At 45.4% G+C, this 17,764-nt stretch overlaps 2 protein-coding genes across 2 annotated transcripts in view; one reads left to right on the top strand and one right to left on the bottom strand.

Moving 5' to 3' along the window:
* Positions 1–698: 698 nt before the first annotated feature.
* LOC133130557 (uncharacterized) lies at positions 699–1,799 on the bottom strand. The gene has a single exon (XM_061245219.1). The coding sequence runs from the start codon at positions 1,797–1,799 to the stop codon at positions 699–701; it is 1,101 nt and encodes a 366-aa protein (XP_061101203.1).
* Positions 1,800–7,173: 5,374 nt separating this feature from the next.
* LOC133130556 (A disintegrin and metalloproteinase with thrombospondin motifs 18-like) overlaps positions 7,174–17,764 on the top strand; it is a 45,142-nt gene continuing 34,551 nt past the window's right edge. The window contains exons 1-2 of the mRNA XM_061245217.1: positions 7,174–7,243; positions 8,447–8,766. Coding sequence (XP_061101201.1) covers positions 7,174–7,243; positions 8,447–8,766 — 390 coding nt within the window. The remainder of the gene's footprint in view (positions 7,244–8,446; positions 8,767–17,764) is intronic.

Raw genomic sequence — 17,764 nt, 5'->3', positions numbered from 1 at the left:
GTGTGTATGTGCATCTGAGCATACATACAGTACATGTTTGCTTTTATGAATGTGTGTGTGTGTGTGATACAGAGCAAGACAAAAGAAGTACAAGACAGTGGAAATAAAGGCACACATGTGAGAGAGGAGGTGTGTGTGTGTGTGTGTGTGTGTGTGTGTGTCCATTCATATGTGTTTGACAGTGAATGTTTATGTGTTAAACGGGAATAGAAAAATAAAATGAAAGTGTTTATGTACAGTACATCTCTGCGAACTGGCAGTGATGAGTCTGTAAGGGAGTAGCGCATATATGGTAGGGTGTAGTACATGTATGGTAGGGTGTAGTACATGTAAGGTAGGGTGTAGTGCATGTATGGTAGGGTGTAGTGCATGTATGGTAGGGTGTAGTGGATGTATGGTAGGGTGTAGTACATGTATGGTAGGGTGTAGTGGATGTATGGTAGGGTGTAGTGGATGTATGGTAGGGTGTAGTACATGTATGGTAGGGTGTAGTGCATGTATGGTAGGGTGTAGTGCATGTATGGTAGGGTGTAGTGGATGTATGGTAGGGTGTAGTACATGTATGGTAGGGTGTAGTGGATGTATGGTAGGGTGTAGTACACGTATGGTAGGGTGTAGTGCATGTATGGTAGGGTGTAGTACACGTATGGTAGGGTGTAGTACATGTATGGTAGGGTGTAGTGCATGTATGGTAGGGTTTAGCGCATGTATGGTAGGGTGTAGTGCATGTATGGTAGGGTGTACTGCATGTATGGTAGGCTGTAGTGCATGTATGGTAGGGTGTAGTACACGTATGGTAGGGTGTAGTACATGTATGGTAGGGTGTAGTGCATGTATGGTAGGGTGTAGTTCATGTATGGTAGGGTGTAGTGCATGTATGGTAGGGTGTAGTACATGTATGGTAGGGTGTAGTGGATGTATGGTAGGGTGTAGTACATGTATGGTAGGGTGTAGTGGATGTATGGTAGGGTGTAGTACATGTATGGTAGGGTGTAGTGGATGTATGGTAGGGTGTAGTACATGTATGGTAGGGTGTAGTGGATGTATGGTAGGGTGTAGTACATGTATGGTAGGGTGTAGTGGATGTATGGTAGGGTGTAGTACATGTATGGTAGGGTGTAGTGGATGTATGGTATGGTGTAGTACATGTATGGTAGGGTGTAGTACATGTATGGTAGGGTGTAGTGGATGTATGGTAGGCTGTAGTACATGTATGGTAGGGTGTAGTACATGTATGGTAGGGTGTAGTGGATGTATGGTAGGGTGTAGTACATGTATGGTAGGGTGTAGTGGATGTATGGTAGGATGTAGTACATGTATGGTAGGGTGTAGTACATGTATGGTAGGGTGTAGTACATGTATGGTAGGGTGTAGTGGATGTATGGTAGGGTGTAGTACATGTATGGTAGGGTGTAGTGGATGTATGGTAGGGTGTAGTACATGTATGGTAGGGTGTAGTGCATGTATGGTAGGGTGTAGTGGATGTATGGTAGGGTGTAGTACATGTATGGTAGGGTGTAGTGGATGTATGGTAGGGTGTAGTGGATGTATGGTAGGGTGTAGTACATGTATGGTAGGGTGTAGTGCATGTATGGTAGGGTGTAGTGCATGTATGGTAGGGTGTAGTGGATGTATGGTAGGGTGTAGTACATGTATGGTAGGGTGTAGTGGATGTATGGTAGGGTGTAGTACATGTATGGTAGGGTGTAGTGCATGTATGGTAGGGTGTAGTGGATGTATGGTAGGGTGTAGTACATGTATGGTAGGGTGTAGTGGATGTATGGTAGGCTGTAGTGCATCTTAATCTAGGCAGGTGGCGCTGCAGAGGTGTGGCTCCATGCCAGGTGCACCAGATGTGACAGGTGGCAGGCACCAGAGCCTCGGGGGGCCTCCTCACCCACTGCTTCACACCGGAAAGCCAGCGTCCTCCACCCCTCTCAGAGTATTCCCAGATGGTCTGAAACGCAGCCAGGTGACTTCTAATCTCATCATTTACACGGTGATTACGGAGCCCAGGGCTCGGATGCATTGAGAAGGTAATCTACACTGTCGCCATTTAAATCCTGCATTCACCTCTGCTGCTTGATTTTTGCTTATTCATTGGCTACATTCGGTACCATTAACTTGGACATGCTTTGTGCTGTAAGCCTGTAAGCCTTAAGCCATCAGAGGCAGCCTGTAGCAACTGGGGCCCGCAAGGTCGCTGTTTCGATCCCCGGTGTAGCCACGATAAAATCCGCACAGCAGCTGGGCCCTTGAGCAAGGCCCTTAACCCTGCATTGCTCCAGGGGAGGATTGTCTCCTGCTTAGTCTAATCAACTGTGAGACGCTTTGGATAAAAGCATCAGCCAAATAAGATGCAATGTAATGTAAAAGCTCTTGAAGGATTTAGCGAGCGCTAATTCCTTCAAGAGCTTTTACATTACATTGCATCTTATTTGGCTGATCTGGAATGTGTTCACAATGTGACAGACCATATAATGTTACATTCTACAGAAAAACATCGTCATACACAGCATATCTGTTTACACAAATTTAAACTAATCATGCATGAAAAATAAGATGCAAAATGGAGGGGGGGGGGGGGGCATCAAAGAATCAAATCAATCTTCCACTGTCATGACATCTGAAAGAACCCATTAAGTTTTAGTGTCCCTTAGCCTGTGTTCTACAAATCAAAAGGCATGGGGAAGTCCCACCAGAAATTGCAACAAGTCAGCCAGCTCTGTTCTGTTCTCTCCTTCTGTAGCTGGGTCTTAATCTGACAGCCACACTTTCAACGTCAAGTCAGTTAGATGAGATGTACTTTTTGCCAAACACGCTCCACACATATAGCTGTAATGCTGTGCAGTTACAATCCCACCTCCCCAATAGGGAGGTCGGCCTCTAGAGTACAGGGTGATCATTACGGGGTGTGACACTCAAGTTCAGGTGACGCAGCACCAGACAGTCCCGAGATGGTCCGCAAACTGAGCAGACCGGTGCGACTGAAGGGACTGTTCTCACACCAAGCATTCTTATGTTCCCATGTTCTTATATGACCTGCCTTTTATTGCAGCCACTTAAAATGTCACGGTCAGTATATGAATCATCCTGGCAAATCTACACCCGTGGACTTGTGAAAATACACTGCTGTTCATTACTTCTTGAGTGTTGCCAGAGCACATGTAGGATCTTTGGTTTTGATTTATCGGTTGCAAAAATGTCAACATTGTGGACAAGTAAATGATTATGCCTCTTAAGCATAATTGTAAACAAACCCCTTAAGTGAATAACAAGTCCAATAAATTCTTGGAAATCATGTGCTTCTTATGATCGGCTAAAAATTAGTTTAGAAAGCTGCTAACTTTGGTCTGCTTTAAAAAAAAAGAACTCAGGATTTGGTTACTGCAAATAAATGCCTTAGATATGGGCTCTGGCCTCCCTCTGTGTTTGACTTTATATAATAACATGTTGACATCGTTTAAACACAACCCTTAAAGAAACATAGGAGCCCACCCCTTAAAATCTAAAGTTACTTTGAAAAGTATATCCATTCATAGTCCAAGATATTGATAATTTATGAATAAAAATAAATAACAAATAAAGACAATAAAAGAACTCTCAAGCAAATAATTATATGCCAATCAATTTGATCATTCTACAGTCACAACACACTTTGTTTTTACAATTTTGAATCTTTGATGTGATCTTTCAGCACAAACATCCTAATTCATTTTGGCCTTGAGGCTTGCAAGGTCTTCAGTACTTTGACAAAAAACATAAATCAAAACTAACTCTAATGAAAGGGCTGTTTATTCTTATTTTGAAATGAAAGAATGATTTGCTATTGTGTTGGAAGAAAAGACTCCTTAACATTTTGAACGCATCGTTCTCTCCATAGGTTAGCTGTTGGTAAGATTGAAAGATTCACTGCTGGCACAGTTTACATGAATCACAGCCAGTTCCTGCTCAATATAACCTAAGTGAATGGCATACTGTACATATCACTGCTTCAATGGCAACCAATAATTTAGTTCTGTTTGCCAGCTGTGTGTTAAGCCAACCTTGTCCAGGGAGTTTTACATATGTCTGATGTCAACTGAGTGCTTGCTGAGATAAGTATACACAGACTGCCCAAAATTGCAGGGAGGAGCGCAGCTAGTTACACGCTTTTTTCTTATGACCATCTTGATTGTTGGCCTCTGTTGTCTTGGTAACTTTGTGCACTATGTCTCAATGGGGTCTTCCCCAGTACGAGGGAACATGTGAATGGTACAGTATGCTGATTGTTTAGATTACTCAGCGTTTGCACACGCTAAATTGCCTCAGTTTAGACTGCGGTTGTCACCAGGCATGTTTCGAGGCCTGACACCCAACTATCAATTACTGTTCCTAAAAATGATAACCCTATCCATGTAATTACAAACACCAGCCCCAGTAGAAACCTACAGATTCAACAACCGACAAAGTTACAAATCACCAGAATAACTGACATATAACAGGGTGCAGTGACCAAAACCTAGAAAAGTTATCTCATGCAAAACCACCACAAGAGTAGCAGGAGCACACATAATGAGAAAAGAGAGAGGAAACAACTATCATTGTAAACTACTGCCTCTCAAAGGCATGACTTCATTTAAACTAATTTAATTGAGTGAACAAATAAACAAAGCAGGATGACTTTGTTGGACTTCGTAAATGTAATAAACCTGTATTCTATACCTCCTCTACTCGGTGTTCACTTTACTGGATTTAATTAACTAAATTCAGAGAGTGTCCAAGGGAACATTAGAAAAGAACCAAATAAAAAAATAAATTCTCTGTTGTATAAAAGTGTAAGATTTTAAAAGGGGTAAATATGTATACGCACTGTTCAGGAAAAAAATTAGGTGTGCCTAAAGGTACAATAGGTAAGATTTTTGTGTTAAAACAATCTTACAAGACCATTGTAAATCCCTTCCTATCATTGAAAAAGGCTCACTGACATGTTGACTCACCTTCTGCCTGTGTTTATAGTCTTTAAATCCGGGTTTGAAATTATGCAGTTGACGGGCTGGCACTCTGTACCAAAACATTGTATAGCTGTGCAATAATTCAAGCTCATTGGTTGAAAATTGGTTCTAATTGCCATAGCCAATGGCGTTTCAACGTCAGCACGTTCACAGAGAAGGGGGAGGGATAAACAGTGTTGTGGTTTGAGCGTGTTTGTGACTGCATTTCCTCACTTGAAGTCGGAAATGACCTATTGCACCTTTAATGTACAGTATTAGATCCTTCACGATAAACAAGATTATATTGCAGTTTATTGTGCAAAGGTATGACATGTGTGATGACTGTAGCATACAGCAGTAACATAATAAATATAACCGCACCAAAGCCTTATCTCCAGAAATGCCATTCACAGAAACAGAGAACAGTGCATCCTTTTCATTTTACCAACACGGCATACAGTATTCAGTATAATAACTGAACATTAATATGTGCCTTATCTTGCACCATCTGAGATGTGAAAAATGCACTAAACTCCAGTGGTCCACACAGGCTACGGTACGATTATCTGCAAGATGCTGACATCTTGCTTTTTGCTCTGGATGCAGAAACAAACAACTTGAGAAACAAACAACTCCAGAAGGTGGTCGAATAGAATCCTTGACTGGGGGATTTTAGGGCCCTTGACCAAGCATGCAGTACATAAACTAACCCATAAACACTGTGTGTGGATCTGGGTAGTGAGAGGACCCTCTCTGTTTAATCACCACATGCCACATCTCAGGGAGAGAGAGAAATAATGGTAAACCAATGCCATCTGGCAATCAAAAACACTGTAGCCTGAGCAGCTCCCTCTGATGGAACCTACATTCACTGACAGAGCCTGACTGCTGGTCCTGAGCCTGACGCCTGACCAGAGGTGGTTAAGATGTCTTTTCCTTTTTTAAACATCTTTGTTTGGTATTGTGGTTATCCCAATCTAATGTGATGAGGTCTGGGTCCATGACTGGGACCAACATCTTTTTGATGAATCGGAAAGAAAAAAAAACATTAAAGAGAAACAAAATTATATTATTATATTATTCCTGGGCCCAGGACAATAATATTTATCTCAAGTTCACTGACCAAAACTGAGCCCCAGCTAGGTCCAGTTTTGGATTAGCACCAAAGGTTTTGGCCCCGTTCATCAAACACGGTCTGTCAAGCACTTTGTCTCTGCTCTGTTCCATTAAATACGTTTAAGTAGCATCACCTTTTACATACCTTACTAACATTTAAATATAGCATAGTTCAGGTGTCCATCGCACTCTTGTGGCCTGCACATATTCAGGAAAGAAGGGTTTTCGATGTTTTCATCATGTTCGTCCTTTCCCGTTGTGTTTTTGTATATGCGATGTGTACGTGCTGCTGATATTGCAATAAACCATATTGCGTGTTTATGAAAATGAAAGAAACCTGATGAATATCTCCTCTTGAGATGGGGTCATGCGAGAATGCGGTGTTTAGACTGAGACTGCGATTAAGAATGCTCCGCTCTGATTGGTACACTTTGCACCCCCCAACCCGCTCCCCCCTCCCCCCTCCCCCCCTCCCCCCCGCCTGGGCTGCTGTTCTTGGGCTGCACGAGCGAACTGTCACTGCTCTGCGCCCGGCGGAGCAAACTCAGCACTTCGGTCTGAGTGCTAGCTACCTGACTCGGCACGCCTCACAAAGCGCTTTGCAGCTATGGATTCAATGGACTTCACGTAAGGGACATGCACGGAGAAAGCAGTGGAGGTTCAGCGACGAACAAAAATGTCTGAAAGTTGCGTCAATGGTAGTCCATAGTGTTTTCTTCGGAGGAGATACATGAAAACATGGATTGCCCTCTGATATTCTTGTTCACCGTCCCCAGCCCATCCATCTGCTACGGTTCACTGAGGTTGCTTTCCATCCTGTGGTTTGGCCCCGTAATGAAGGCAGGTTTACGAATTTATCACTTTTTCAGATTTGTTTGTAACTTTTTAGTTTTAGTTTGTAACATTAAATAAATTATTATTTCCTTCCCTTAAAAATAAAATAAGTGTTGTCAACTCTTATAGAGTGCATATGGTCCTCATTAGACTCTATGTGTACTCCATTTAAGCTGAATTAACACTCGAATGTGCGTTGTCTGTCGTTGCATGTGTCTTGATTGACACTTAAATCAGATATTTTTGACAGATGTTCGGAATTGTAGCCCTGTCTTCTGTCACATCCACGTTTGCCAGCGACAACAATGGACATAACAACGGTCAGTATTTGCAATTATTCTGCGAGAAAGTTTGCGCTCTTTGATTTCATCTAAACTATTGCACTGTATGCCGTTACAGTTGAGTTATGTTCTGAGTAATGTACTGTAGCATTACTCAGAACAGACAGCAACGTCTAGCGAATTATTTGAGACACGTGTGTGGCTACCTTATACTGCTACTGCTACTGCTACACAGCGAAAACTAATGCATGTTTAGCCTAATGAATTTCCCTCATCGTATGTGGATTTAAAGTAGGCTATACCATACCAGTTAAAAGTTGCCACGCACGTGTGCCGGAGATTCCCAAACCATGTGACCTTGACTCATCTGCTATGCTGGAGGACAACCTGCCTATTGAACCCGATGCATTTTTCTGCCAAAAATATTGTTTTTGAAATCTCAGGTCAACGACAAAGCATATAAATACAGCAATAACACAGATTCATTATGGTTGATGCGCAGAGTATGGTTTCTCAAATCTAGCTGATCGGGAGAGAAACAAGTCGTTTTCTAATTTGCCAAAGATTATTACCCATCAGGGATAAGAAAATTGAAGGTTGCCAACAGAAAGAAGAGCAAGCTAGATTTGCAATATAAGCAGGCAAGATCTTACCCCAGGGGAGGGTTTTTAAACCAAGGAGCTTTTTGCTGTGGGGTGACAGTGCTACCCACTGCACTACAGTGCTGCCCAGAAATGAAATCTCTGTTTGATTACTGAGTTGGTGTCGGTGTTACTGAAAAATGACATGACATGCTTTTTGCGGAAAATTAGTCAGTGACTGTGTAATTGTAGGTGTAGATAGGTATCAGCTACAAGATTGTTAGCTAGTCAATTTACGTTGTTAGCCTATTTCTGTTGCCACAGCTTTTATGCTAGTAATGCCTAAACCAAGAGCATTAACTGAAGTACAGCTGGTGCAACCTAGTCCTGCAGAGGGCTCACAGAGGGTTGCAGCAGCAGTGAAGTCTCCACTTAGATCTTTATTTTCTTCTGTTACAGGTCAACCACACAACCTTTATATGAAAACTGATACTGCCATGTCACCGAGGCCTAGTTTAATCCCTGTGTTTGACCACAAAAATGAACGGGTTGCTCTGGCCGCTTGTCCTCCAACACGTCATCGTCATGGAAATTGTCACGTGATTAAGTTAACGTACTGACTGGGAATGTGAGTGAGTTCTCCTGCCTGGCTCTCCTGCAGATTACGCGTTGGTGACGCCCGTAGAGGTGGACTCCAGGGGGGAGTACGTCTCCCACGATGTGACGGGCGCCGGCAGGAGGAGGAGGTCCCTGCTGTCTGCCGACGGCGGCCTGCACTACAGGCTGTCCGCCTTCGGCAGAGACATGCACCTAGACCTGAGGCTCGCCAACGTGCTGGCAGGCGGCTTCACCGTGCAGACGTTCGGCAAGAGCGGCATTACCGTGGAAACACCGGAGCCGGCTTTCCACGACTGCCTTTATCAAGGATTTATACGAAACCACAGCACATCTTCTGCAGCTGTGTCGACCTGCAACGGCCTGGTAAGTACCCCTCTCTCTCTCTCTCGCACTTTCAGCTTTCACGCTACGGAGGACTCTCTCTCTCTCTCCTCCCCCTTTTCTCTGTCTGTCTCTCTGTCTCTTTCTCTGCCTGTGACTGATTTTCCTATCAAAGGCTATTTCTCAATGTTGTGTGACAATGTAACATTACAAAGAGACCCCTTTTTTCAAGTTTACAAACATGGCTACATTTGCTAGTTGTTACAGCCGTGTATTTGCATTATTCCTGTTTCACAGACTATGTCCAGGGTAATTCAATTTAAGAAATTTTGACAGCTTTGATGGGTTGTGATCACTGGGTTCACTGTGTGGACTGAAGTTGGGAAACTGGAGACAGAGGGTTACATTTATCGGACCATTCAAATCTTAACTCGTATTGTTAACAACATGACTCCACGCAAAATGTGTTTCCTATTGTGTGTCCATATGATCAGAATCATGTAGGGGGGGGTGATTGTAGGCTGATTGATTTCTTCCCTGCTCGAGCAGAAGCATCCAGCTGAGCTGGACAAACCTGCAGTGGTGGGAGTCACTGGTGACAGCAGTGCTGGCATGTTAAGCCCTGTTGACTGTAGTGGAATTGAATATTCCCATTCTTCTGACTGAGGAAAAAAACAGCCTGGGGCTAGGAAGAATTGTTATTTTCCCCGAAAGGTCACCATGGTGGAAGAAAGTATGTGTTCTTGTTAAGCGATCAGAAAACCCTGTCACATTAGGGCATGCTTTACAAACAGAAAGAAGCCAAGTGGAATACTCCTGGTTTTTCTTCATTGATGACAGGCGACTACAGCAACTTTCTGCAATACTCAGACTCGATGGCTAGCGTACTCTCCTTCTATAATGGACGATGTTTGTTAGAGGGGCACAGATTTTGACAGTGCAAAGGTGCCTTTTTCAGCCTTCATCCTGATTGATGACTGTTCATTTTCACCAAGCCGCTAGGCTGGCTATTTGATAAGATTTCCTGATAATAGCTGTGTTTATGAGCATTTATAAATCACTTGCTCTAAGTTATTAATGCCACATTGGAAACAGTTTGCGTGACATATGTCTGGGGTGACAGGCTTACTGATTTTTCCAGAAGATATATAGAGTTTCTGGTGAGATCTATGCTCAAAGTTCAGAGGTTAAAGGTTAGAACATTGGAATATTGCGTTACAAGGTTAGGCTGCAGTTTTTTAATGCAGTGATGCTCCAAGGTCCAGATTGAATCCTGCCTGTGCCATTGCTAACTGACTTAAGTTTGTCCTGGTGGTACGTGATTGGATATAGCATCTCTCAGGATGGGAGGGCTTCAGCCTGCACTCTGACTGGGATTACCCAGCCCCCCTGTCACCTGTGTAGCCCTGTGCAGCCCTCCTGTCACCTGTGCTGCCCTCCTGTCACCTGTGCAGCCCTGTGCTGCCCCCTGTCACCTGTGCAGCCCTGTGCTGCCCTCCTGTCACCTGTGCAGCCCTGTGCTGCCCCCCTGTCACCTGTGCAGCCCTGCGCAGCCCTCCTGTCACCTGTGCAGCCCTGTGCAGCCCTCCTGTCACCTGTGCAGCCCTTTGCTGCCCTCCTGTCACCTGTGCTGCCCTGTGCAGCCCTCCTGTCACCTGTGCAGCCCTGTGCAGCCCTCCTGTCACTTGTGCTGCTCTGTGCAGCCCTCCTGTCACCTGTGCAGCCCTGGGCAGCCCCCCTGTCACCTGTGCAGCCCTGTGCTGCCCTCCTGTCACCTGTGCAGCCCTGTGCTGCCCTCCTGTCACCTGTGCAGCCCCCCTGTCACCTGTGCTGCCCTGTGTAGCCCTGTACAGCCCTCCTGTAACCTGTGCTGCCCTGTGCAGCCCTCCTGTCACCTGTGCAGCCCTTTGCTGCCCTCCTGTCACCTGTGCTGCCCTGTGCAGCCCTGTGCTGCCCCCATGTCACCTGTGCAGCCCTGTGCAGCCCTCCTGCCACCTGTGCAGCCCTGTGCTGCCCTCCTGTCACCTGTGCAGCCCCCCTGTCACCTGTGCTGCCCTGTGTAGCCCTGTACAGCCCTCCTGTAACCTGTGCTGCCCTGTGCAGCCCTCCTGTCACCTGTGCAGCCCTTTGCTGCCCTCCTGTCACCTGTGCTGCCCTGTGCAGCCCTGTGCTGCCCCCCTGTCACCTGTGCAGCCCTGTGCTGCCCTCCTGTCACCTGTGCAGCCCTGTGCTGCCCTCCTGTCACCTGTGCAGCCCCCCTGTCACCTGTGCTGCCCTGTGTAGCCCTGTACAGCCCTCCTGTAACCTGTGCTGCCCTGTGCAGCCCTCCTGTCACCTGTGCAGCCCTTTGCTGCCCTCCTGTCACCTGTGCTGCCCTGTGCAGCCCTGTGCTGCCCCCCTGTCACATGTGCAGCCCTGTGCAGCCCTCCTGTCACCTGTGCAGCCCTCCTGTCACCTGTGCAGCCCTGTGCAGCCCTCCTGGCACCTGTGCAGCCCTGTGCAGCCCTCCTGTCACTTGTGCTGCTCTGTGCAGCCCTCCTGTCACCTGTGCAGCCCTGTGCTGCCCCCCTGTCACATGTGCAGCCCTGTGCTGCCCCCCTGTCACCTGTGCTGCCCTGTGTAGCCCTGTGCAGCCTTCCTGTCACCTGTGCAGCCCTGTGCTGCCCCCCTGTCACCTGTGCTGCTCTGTGTAGCCCTGTGCAGCCTTCCTGTCACCTGTGCAGCCCCCCTGTCACCTGTGCAGCTCTGTGCTGCCCTCCTGTCACCTGTGCAGCCCTGTGCTGCCCCCCTGTCACCTGTGCAGTCCTGTGCTGCCCTCCTGTCACCTGTGCAGCCCTGTACAGCCCTGTGCAGCCCTCCTGTCACCTGTGCAGCCCTGTGCAGCCCTGTGCTGCCCCCTGTCACTTGTGCAGCCCTGTGCTGCCCCCTGTCACCTGTGCAGCCCTGTGCAGCCCTCCTGTCACCTGTGCAGCCCTGTGCTGCCCTCCTGTCACCTGTGCAGCCCTGTGCTGCCCTCCTGTCACCTGTGCAGCCCTGTGCAGCCCTGTGCTGCCCCCTGTCACCTGTGCAGCCCTGTGCTGCCCCCTGTCACCTGTGCAGCCCTGTGCTGCCCCCTGTCACCTATGCAGCCCTGTGCAGCCCTGTGCTGCCCCCTGTCACCTGTGCAGCCCTGTGCTGCCCCCTGTCACCTGTGCAGCCCTGTGCAGCCCTGTGCTGCCCCCTGTCACCTGTGCAGCCCTGTGCAGCCCTGTGCTGCCCCCTGTCACCTGTGCAGCCCTGTGCAGCTCTGACACTGCAGAGTGAAGCGCAGCTGTGGCTGGATGGATGCCTCTGGGGGAGTAGATTGTGCCCTCCCAAATTGATGACAGCTGACATGGGATGTGCCTACAATTACTATGATTGGGTGTTCCAAACTGGAGAGAAGGGGGAATATATATATATATATATATATATATATATATATATATATATAATTAAAAGCTGTATCGTTCAGTTAACCATACAGCGTTTCTCATATTACAGTTGCCAGAAATACAGGAAAAAAGCATAACCCTACCACCAATGCCTTCTGTCTACAGCCACAGGACTGAAGAGCAGGCGATGCTGCCAGTCCTTCCTTTAGTTGGCCGCTACACTGAAGCTTTCAGCCCGGGCTCTTTTGTGTGTCCTTACCTTGTCTGGCGCGAATGAAACGCAGAGTACGGTTTCCGACCGCATCCCCGGCAGCCATTCTCCACGTATTGTCCCTTTCATTAGCGGCCGGTCCTTTACAATGCTATGGCGAGGGCCGCTTCCTTAAGAGCTGCCAGCGGCCTGGTGCGGTTTGTACGCAAACGCAGCGCTTTCAATGCACTGCACGGAGGCTTTGACTCATGTTCTTCAGCCCTCACCATTATTGTTTTTTTCATGTTGGAGGATGACCTGCAGGGCTCAGGCCATTCATGCTGTCTGTTAAGCGTGTGTATATTTAGACTGGAAGTATGAAGGTTTTTTTTGTATCATTTTTGGTGAATTTAGTTTTTTTTTTTAAGTTAAAATTAAGCTAAAATTCACACTTTACCATCAATCTGGAAATGTAGGGCTGGGGACCTGATTGCAAAATCTGCACGCAGGGTGCGATTTGCTACTGTATAGCACTTCACCATGTGAAGGGGGTTTTGTGTAAATGAAGGCCAATTAACCCGGCTGGTTCCACTCCTACCTCTTCAGCAGATGAGACCTATTGACCAGTCTATTGACCAGACACCAGATGAATGCCTGGCTGGTATTGAAGACTGTTAACAGAAGGAACTTTTGTTCCATGTACATGCCCCAAGCCAAGGAGGCTTTGATTCTTGGCTTTTCAATGACTCTTCTCTGCTGCTACACGATGTCAAGTGGATATGTTGTATCATGTACAATTCTCAGAACAAATTTCAAGTCCGTATTAGATTGCACGCAACTCGTGAGATGAACGACTGGTGTTATTGCCCTGAAATTAGTTTGTTTGAGATGCATGCAAAGAAAGTATAAATGAATTAAAACTTTAAAAAAATGTTTTTGGCTGAACAGTCATATGGACTTATGCACTGGAATGAGGCAAGCAGATAGCAAATAATAAAAATAACAGAGTGCACTCGCCCATCCAAGACCAACACAGGCTGCTGTCCTCATCCATGCCAAGCCGAACCCAGAGCACTGAGACCAGGCTCCAGCTTGCAGCGCTGACTGTCTCTTTCCACATGGTGCAGGCAGAAACTAATTTGTTTTTAGGCATAAAACTCAGACATTAGTTATGTTTCTGTGGATGAGAGGAGGCTGATTTCCAGCCCAGTGTCAACACCACAGCCCAGCTTTCCAGGGTCTGCTCTGGTCAGTGAAAGTGCAGTGTTTAGCATGCACCGGTAAGTGTCGTATTGGATAGGAGTGGGCTTTTGATCACTTGCTTGGACAATTTAGATTCTGAAATTTGTGGCCGTGCGGGAAACAGCCTCCTAACTACTGTGTCCTCAGTGTACTGTTTACTAAACATACTTATGACACATTGGGAAATGGAGGATATGTCAGACAGTCAGCAGTATTTTTAGTGGACTGTACATATTTTGAGGACACGTTTTTTAGCAGGCTGTAGGGCAGCCTGTAGCATAGTGGTTAAGGTACATGACTGGGACCTGCAAGCCCAGACCTCATCATATAAATACACTCAGGATTGGATTGTCTCCTGCTTAGTCTAATCAACTGTACATTGCTCTGGATAAGAGCGTCTACCAAATGACATTAATGTAATGTAATTTCAAGTACAAACTAAGTGAACATTCTTGCCTACTTAACTTTCTCAGCTAGTGTACTCAATTTATTCCTAGTAGTGGACAAATAAGCTGTTTCGGACATGGCATGACATGACATGGAGTTTCTGGGCCTAAAAAAAGAAAACCTTGAACATGATCGTTACTGAGTCCTCTCGGAAGTTACGTCCACAGACCACAAGGTTGCAACCATACATTTCACTTTCTTCTGTCAGCATGAGCTGGTCATAAGGAAAACTTTTGTGTGTGTGTGTGGTCCCCTCCTCTCAATTTTGTTTGCTGAGATGTTAACAATGACTTGAATTCGAGTAAACTCATAACATGGACTAGCATTTCGGGTGAAAACACTGCAAGAGCGTTTTGTTTCAAATGTTGATGCGAAAGTTCTCCCTGGAATAAGAAGCTTACCATTTCCAACTTGTATTATGATATCATTTCTGAACATCGGCATAAGAAAGATATCACAAAAAAAGAGTCTCTTGAGAGATATTTATTCCATTACATATGAAGACAGGATAGTTACCTTCCGTTAACAAAGCACCAAGGGGGTTACTGTGGGAAAACAACACCCAGGGAAAGCATTTGATTGGATGTGCCAAGCATTTCTGAATCAGGCTTGGAAAGTCCTCGGGATTGGGCCTGGATTTAATCAGCATTTGTCCTTAAAATTGACTTTACAAATAACTGCATGTGTTGTTTTTTCCCTTTGCAAACACAGGTTTGCTGTGTCAAGAAATCTCAATTTTTCGTGTCAGCTGAAAAGAATAACAAGAATTAATTGTGAATAAAGTTCATGTTAAGTGAATCCAGGCTGTGTGATTCGATGTGTGATCGACAAGACCCCCCCCCACCCCATTCCCCACACTCTCCCATGGTCAACAATTTGTTCTGAGCCTCAGGCATTTGCATAGCATTACAAATCTGAACGTTCAAGTTCACATCTTTCAGCTGAGACTTTCCTGCTGAATACAGAACATGCTAAGTGATGATTGGGAGAACAGGAGAACAGCACCGAGATTCCCTTCGAGGGGGAAAGATGGGGGGTGTGCTCGCTGCAGCCGAGTGGAGCCCTCCTGCTGCTCAGGTGGGGTGCGGTGGGGTGCGGTGGGGTGCGGAGGCTGTTTGACGGTTGAAGGGTGCGTGTCCGTGGGAAGACGTGGCCCCCGTCCCTGCCGGGCCCCCAGGGCCGTATGGATGTGTGAGAGCAACACTCAGAGGTGTGTAGATTACCCCTCCCCTCCCGCTGTTTAACCTTTGGCTGGCAGCTGCCCTAGAAACCTCTGTTTATTCAGTTCCCATGGGGGGGGGGGGGGGGGGGGTGGAGGGAGGGCATAGGGGCTGTTGTTGTTACTGTCCTAACATGTGGAATTCTCCTTAGAGATGGTCGTTCTGGCTGTTCACGCCAGAGTATGATGAGTGTTAGCTTCATTTGTTGTCAGACTGACATTCTTTTAAAAACATCAATGACACTAAACATAAAACATAAGCATTAAAATGACGAAAATGTTTTATGTTTTTTTGGGCTCTGTACTTCAGCACATAGGATTTGAAATGAAGCAATTAATATGAGGTTAAAGTGCAGACTTTCTTCTTTAATTTCAGTGTATGCACATCCATGTTCCATGTCGGAATTACGTCCGTACACCAAATTTTTTACACACTTCACCCAATATGGATGTACATACCCTCACATTAGGGGTGACAGTCTGCAATCTAACATCCTATTCATTCTTTCATTTCAAATCCAATATGCTGGACAACAGACCAAACAGAACAGACATGGTACCACTGTCCAAATACTAACGGACTGCACTGATATCCAAAATCCAATACAGTGCATCACCAGGGGACTCTAGCCTCACTGACATTGACTATTATTTAATATTTTCTATGTACATTTGTACATAGAAAACATTTTTGTATGGGCTAGAGCTCCCTTGGAAGAAATAACATGAGGCAAAGGTTCAATGGGATGGACTTTGAGGCCAGTTGTTTTTTTTTTGGCTTTGTTTTTTTTTGAAAATTGCTAACAGATAACTGCTCTTGGAATTGAATATGAACATTTTGCAGTTGGAAATGTAAAAATGTAATGTAAAGGGGAGGGCATTACCTTTAAAAGCGCATCTTTAATTTCACATTCACTAAAATACAGGGAAGGAAGGTTGAGAAATTTCTGGTATGAATATTATATTTGAGGAGAAAGTTAGTATATATTCATACAAAGGAATGCCCTGTAATCTACATTAAACTTTGAAGGGATAACTAGAGGCTTGGCACATCAATGAAATTCTGGGCTTTTCCAAAACCAAGAGACCCAAAACAGGCAATATTCCACACTCTGTTCCCCTTCTGTGTTCCTGTGAAATTCTGAACCTTGTATATATATCATACTTCTTTTAACATGTCTACACATTCTTCAATAAAGTACCAGTCTTAGTGGTCCCTTTAATGTCTAAACGGTATGACTTTCTGAGAATATGTTCCACAAAAATATAACATTAACAGAAGAATTTCACGCGAGACAAAACACACAAGCATTCTAGGAGAAACTAAACAAGACAATAATGACAATCCTGATCTAATGCAGAATCAGTTAGCGCTTGAAATAGAACAATGATAGCAGGTTGACTACGTTCTGATGCAAACATCCTCAAAGCTTTCAAACAAATGAAATGTGGCTTTTTAACAAGTCAGTCAGATGGATGCAGTTGCAGTATTCCTCTGGCTCTGAAAACCACTCTAAGCCCAGAGAATAATTTACTGGCTCATTTCATGTGCCAGGCTAGTACTTATTTGCATGTAACTTCATCAAATAGGCACTGGTTGAGTTTACATACTTGTATACTTGTAATTGGTCACATAGGAATACAATTAAATGCATATTTGTTTGAGTGTATTTATATGATGAGGTCTGGGTGTTGTGCATGAATGTGTGTGTGTGTGCTTGTGCTTCAGTGTGTGTGTGTGTGTGTGTGCTTGTGATTCAGTGTGTGTGTGTGCATGTGTGTGTGTGCTTGTGCCTCAGTGTGTGTGTGTGTGTGTGTGTGTGTGTTCTGGTTTTTGAAATGAAAGGGTTTTTCACAAAAGGCACACCGCCCTGCAGATGGGATTGATTTTCTGGTTTTATTCTCGAGCTTCAGCTCTTCAGCACCTACATGTGCAGAGTACTGGGGGAGTCTGCTATTTTACATCAGAGTGCAGTCCATTGTGCAGATGTAATACACGCTTGTAAAGCAACAATGACAAAATGATTACTGTGGACTTCCTCCAAAAATATTGTGCTTGACATTCGCAAAAATCAGGGGTGCAAAGTATTGGGAACGATCCACCTGGATGAGCTGATGTGGGAGGGATAACGCTAAGGGGTTCCAGAGTTTCAGACCCAAAAACCTGTCAAAGGATATCACCCTTCCCCATTACTTTTACCCATCTCTGTCATGGGGAGCGAGAATAATTCAGCTGTCCTCTCTGTGTGAGGTGAGGAGCACAATGAAGCATGTTCTGTGTACACATGCTGCTTACAAACACTTGCCTCATCCTGGGAGAGATGATCTGTGAGAATACGATGTGGTGTAACAAGGTAAAACAAGGACACAACATTGTCAAAGCAAAGAACTCTTCCTCCAGCACAGCCACGTTATCATCTCATCAATAATTCCAATTCATTCCAATAAAGAAGATGAGGAGATAAATCAGAGAAAGTCAAGCCCAGAGCACATTTTCTTGGCCCTCCACATTAGATTTGATGTACTATG

Source organism: Conger conger, chromosome 6 (genome assembly GCF_963514075.1).
Source record: "Conger conger chromosome 6, fConCon1.1, whole genome shotgun sequence".
Lineage (NCBI taxonomy): Eukaryota > Metazoa > Chordata > Actinopteri > Anguilliformes > Congridae > Conger > Conger conger.
This window is presented reverse-complemented; position numbering and strand designations above follow the sequence as displayed.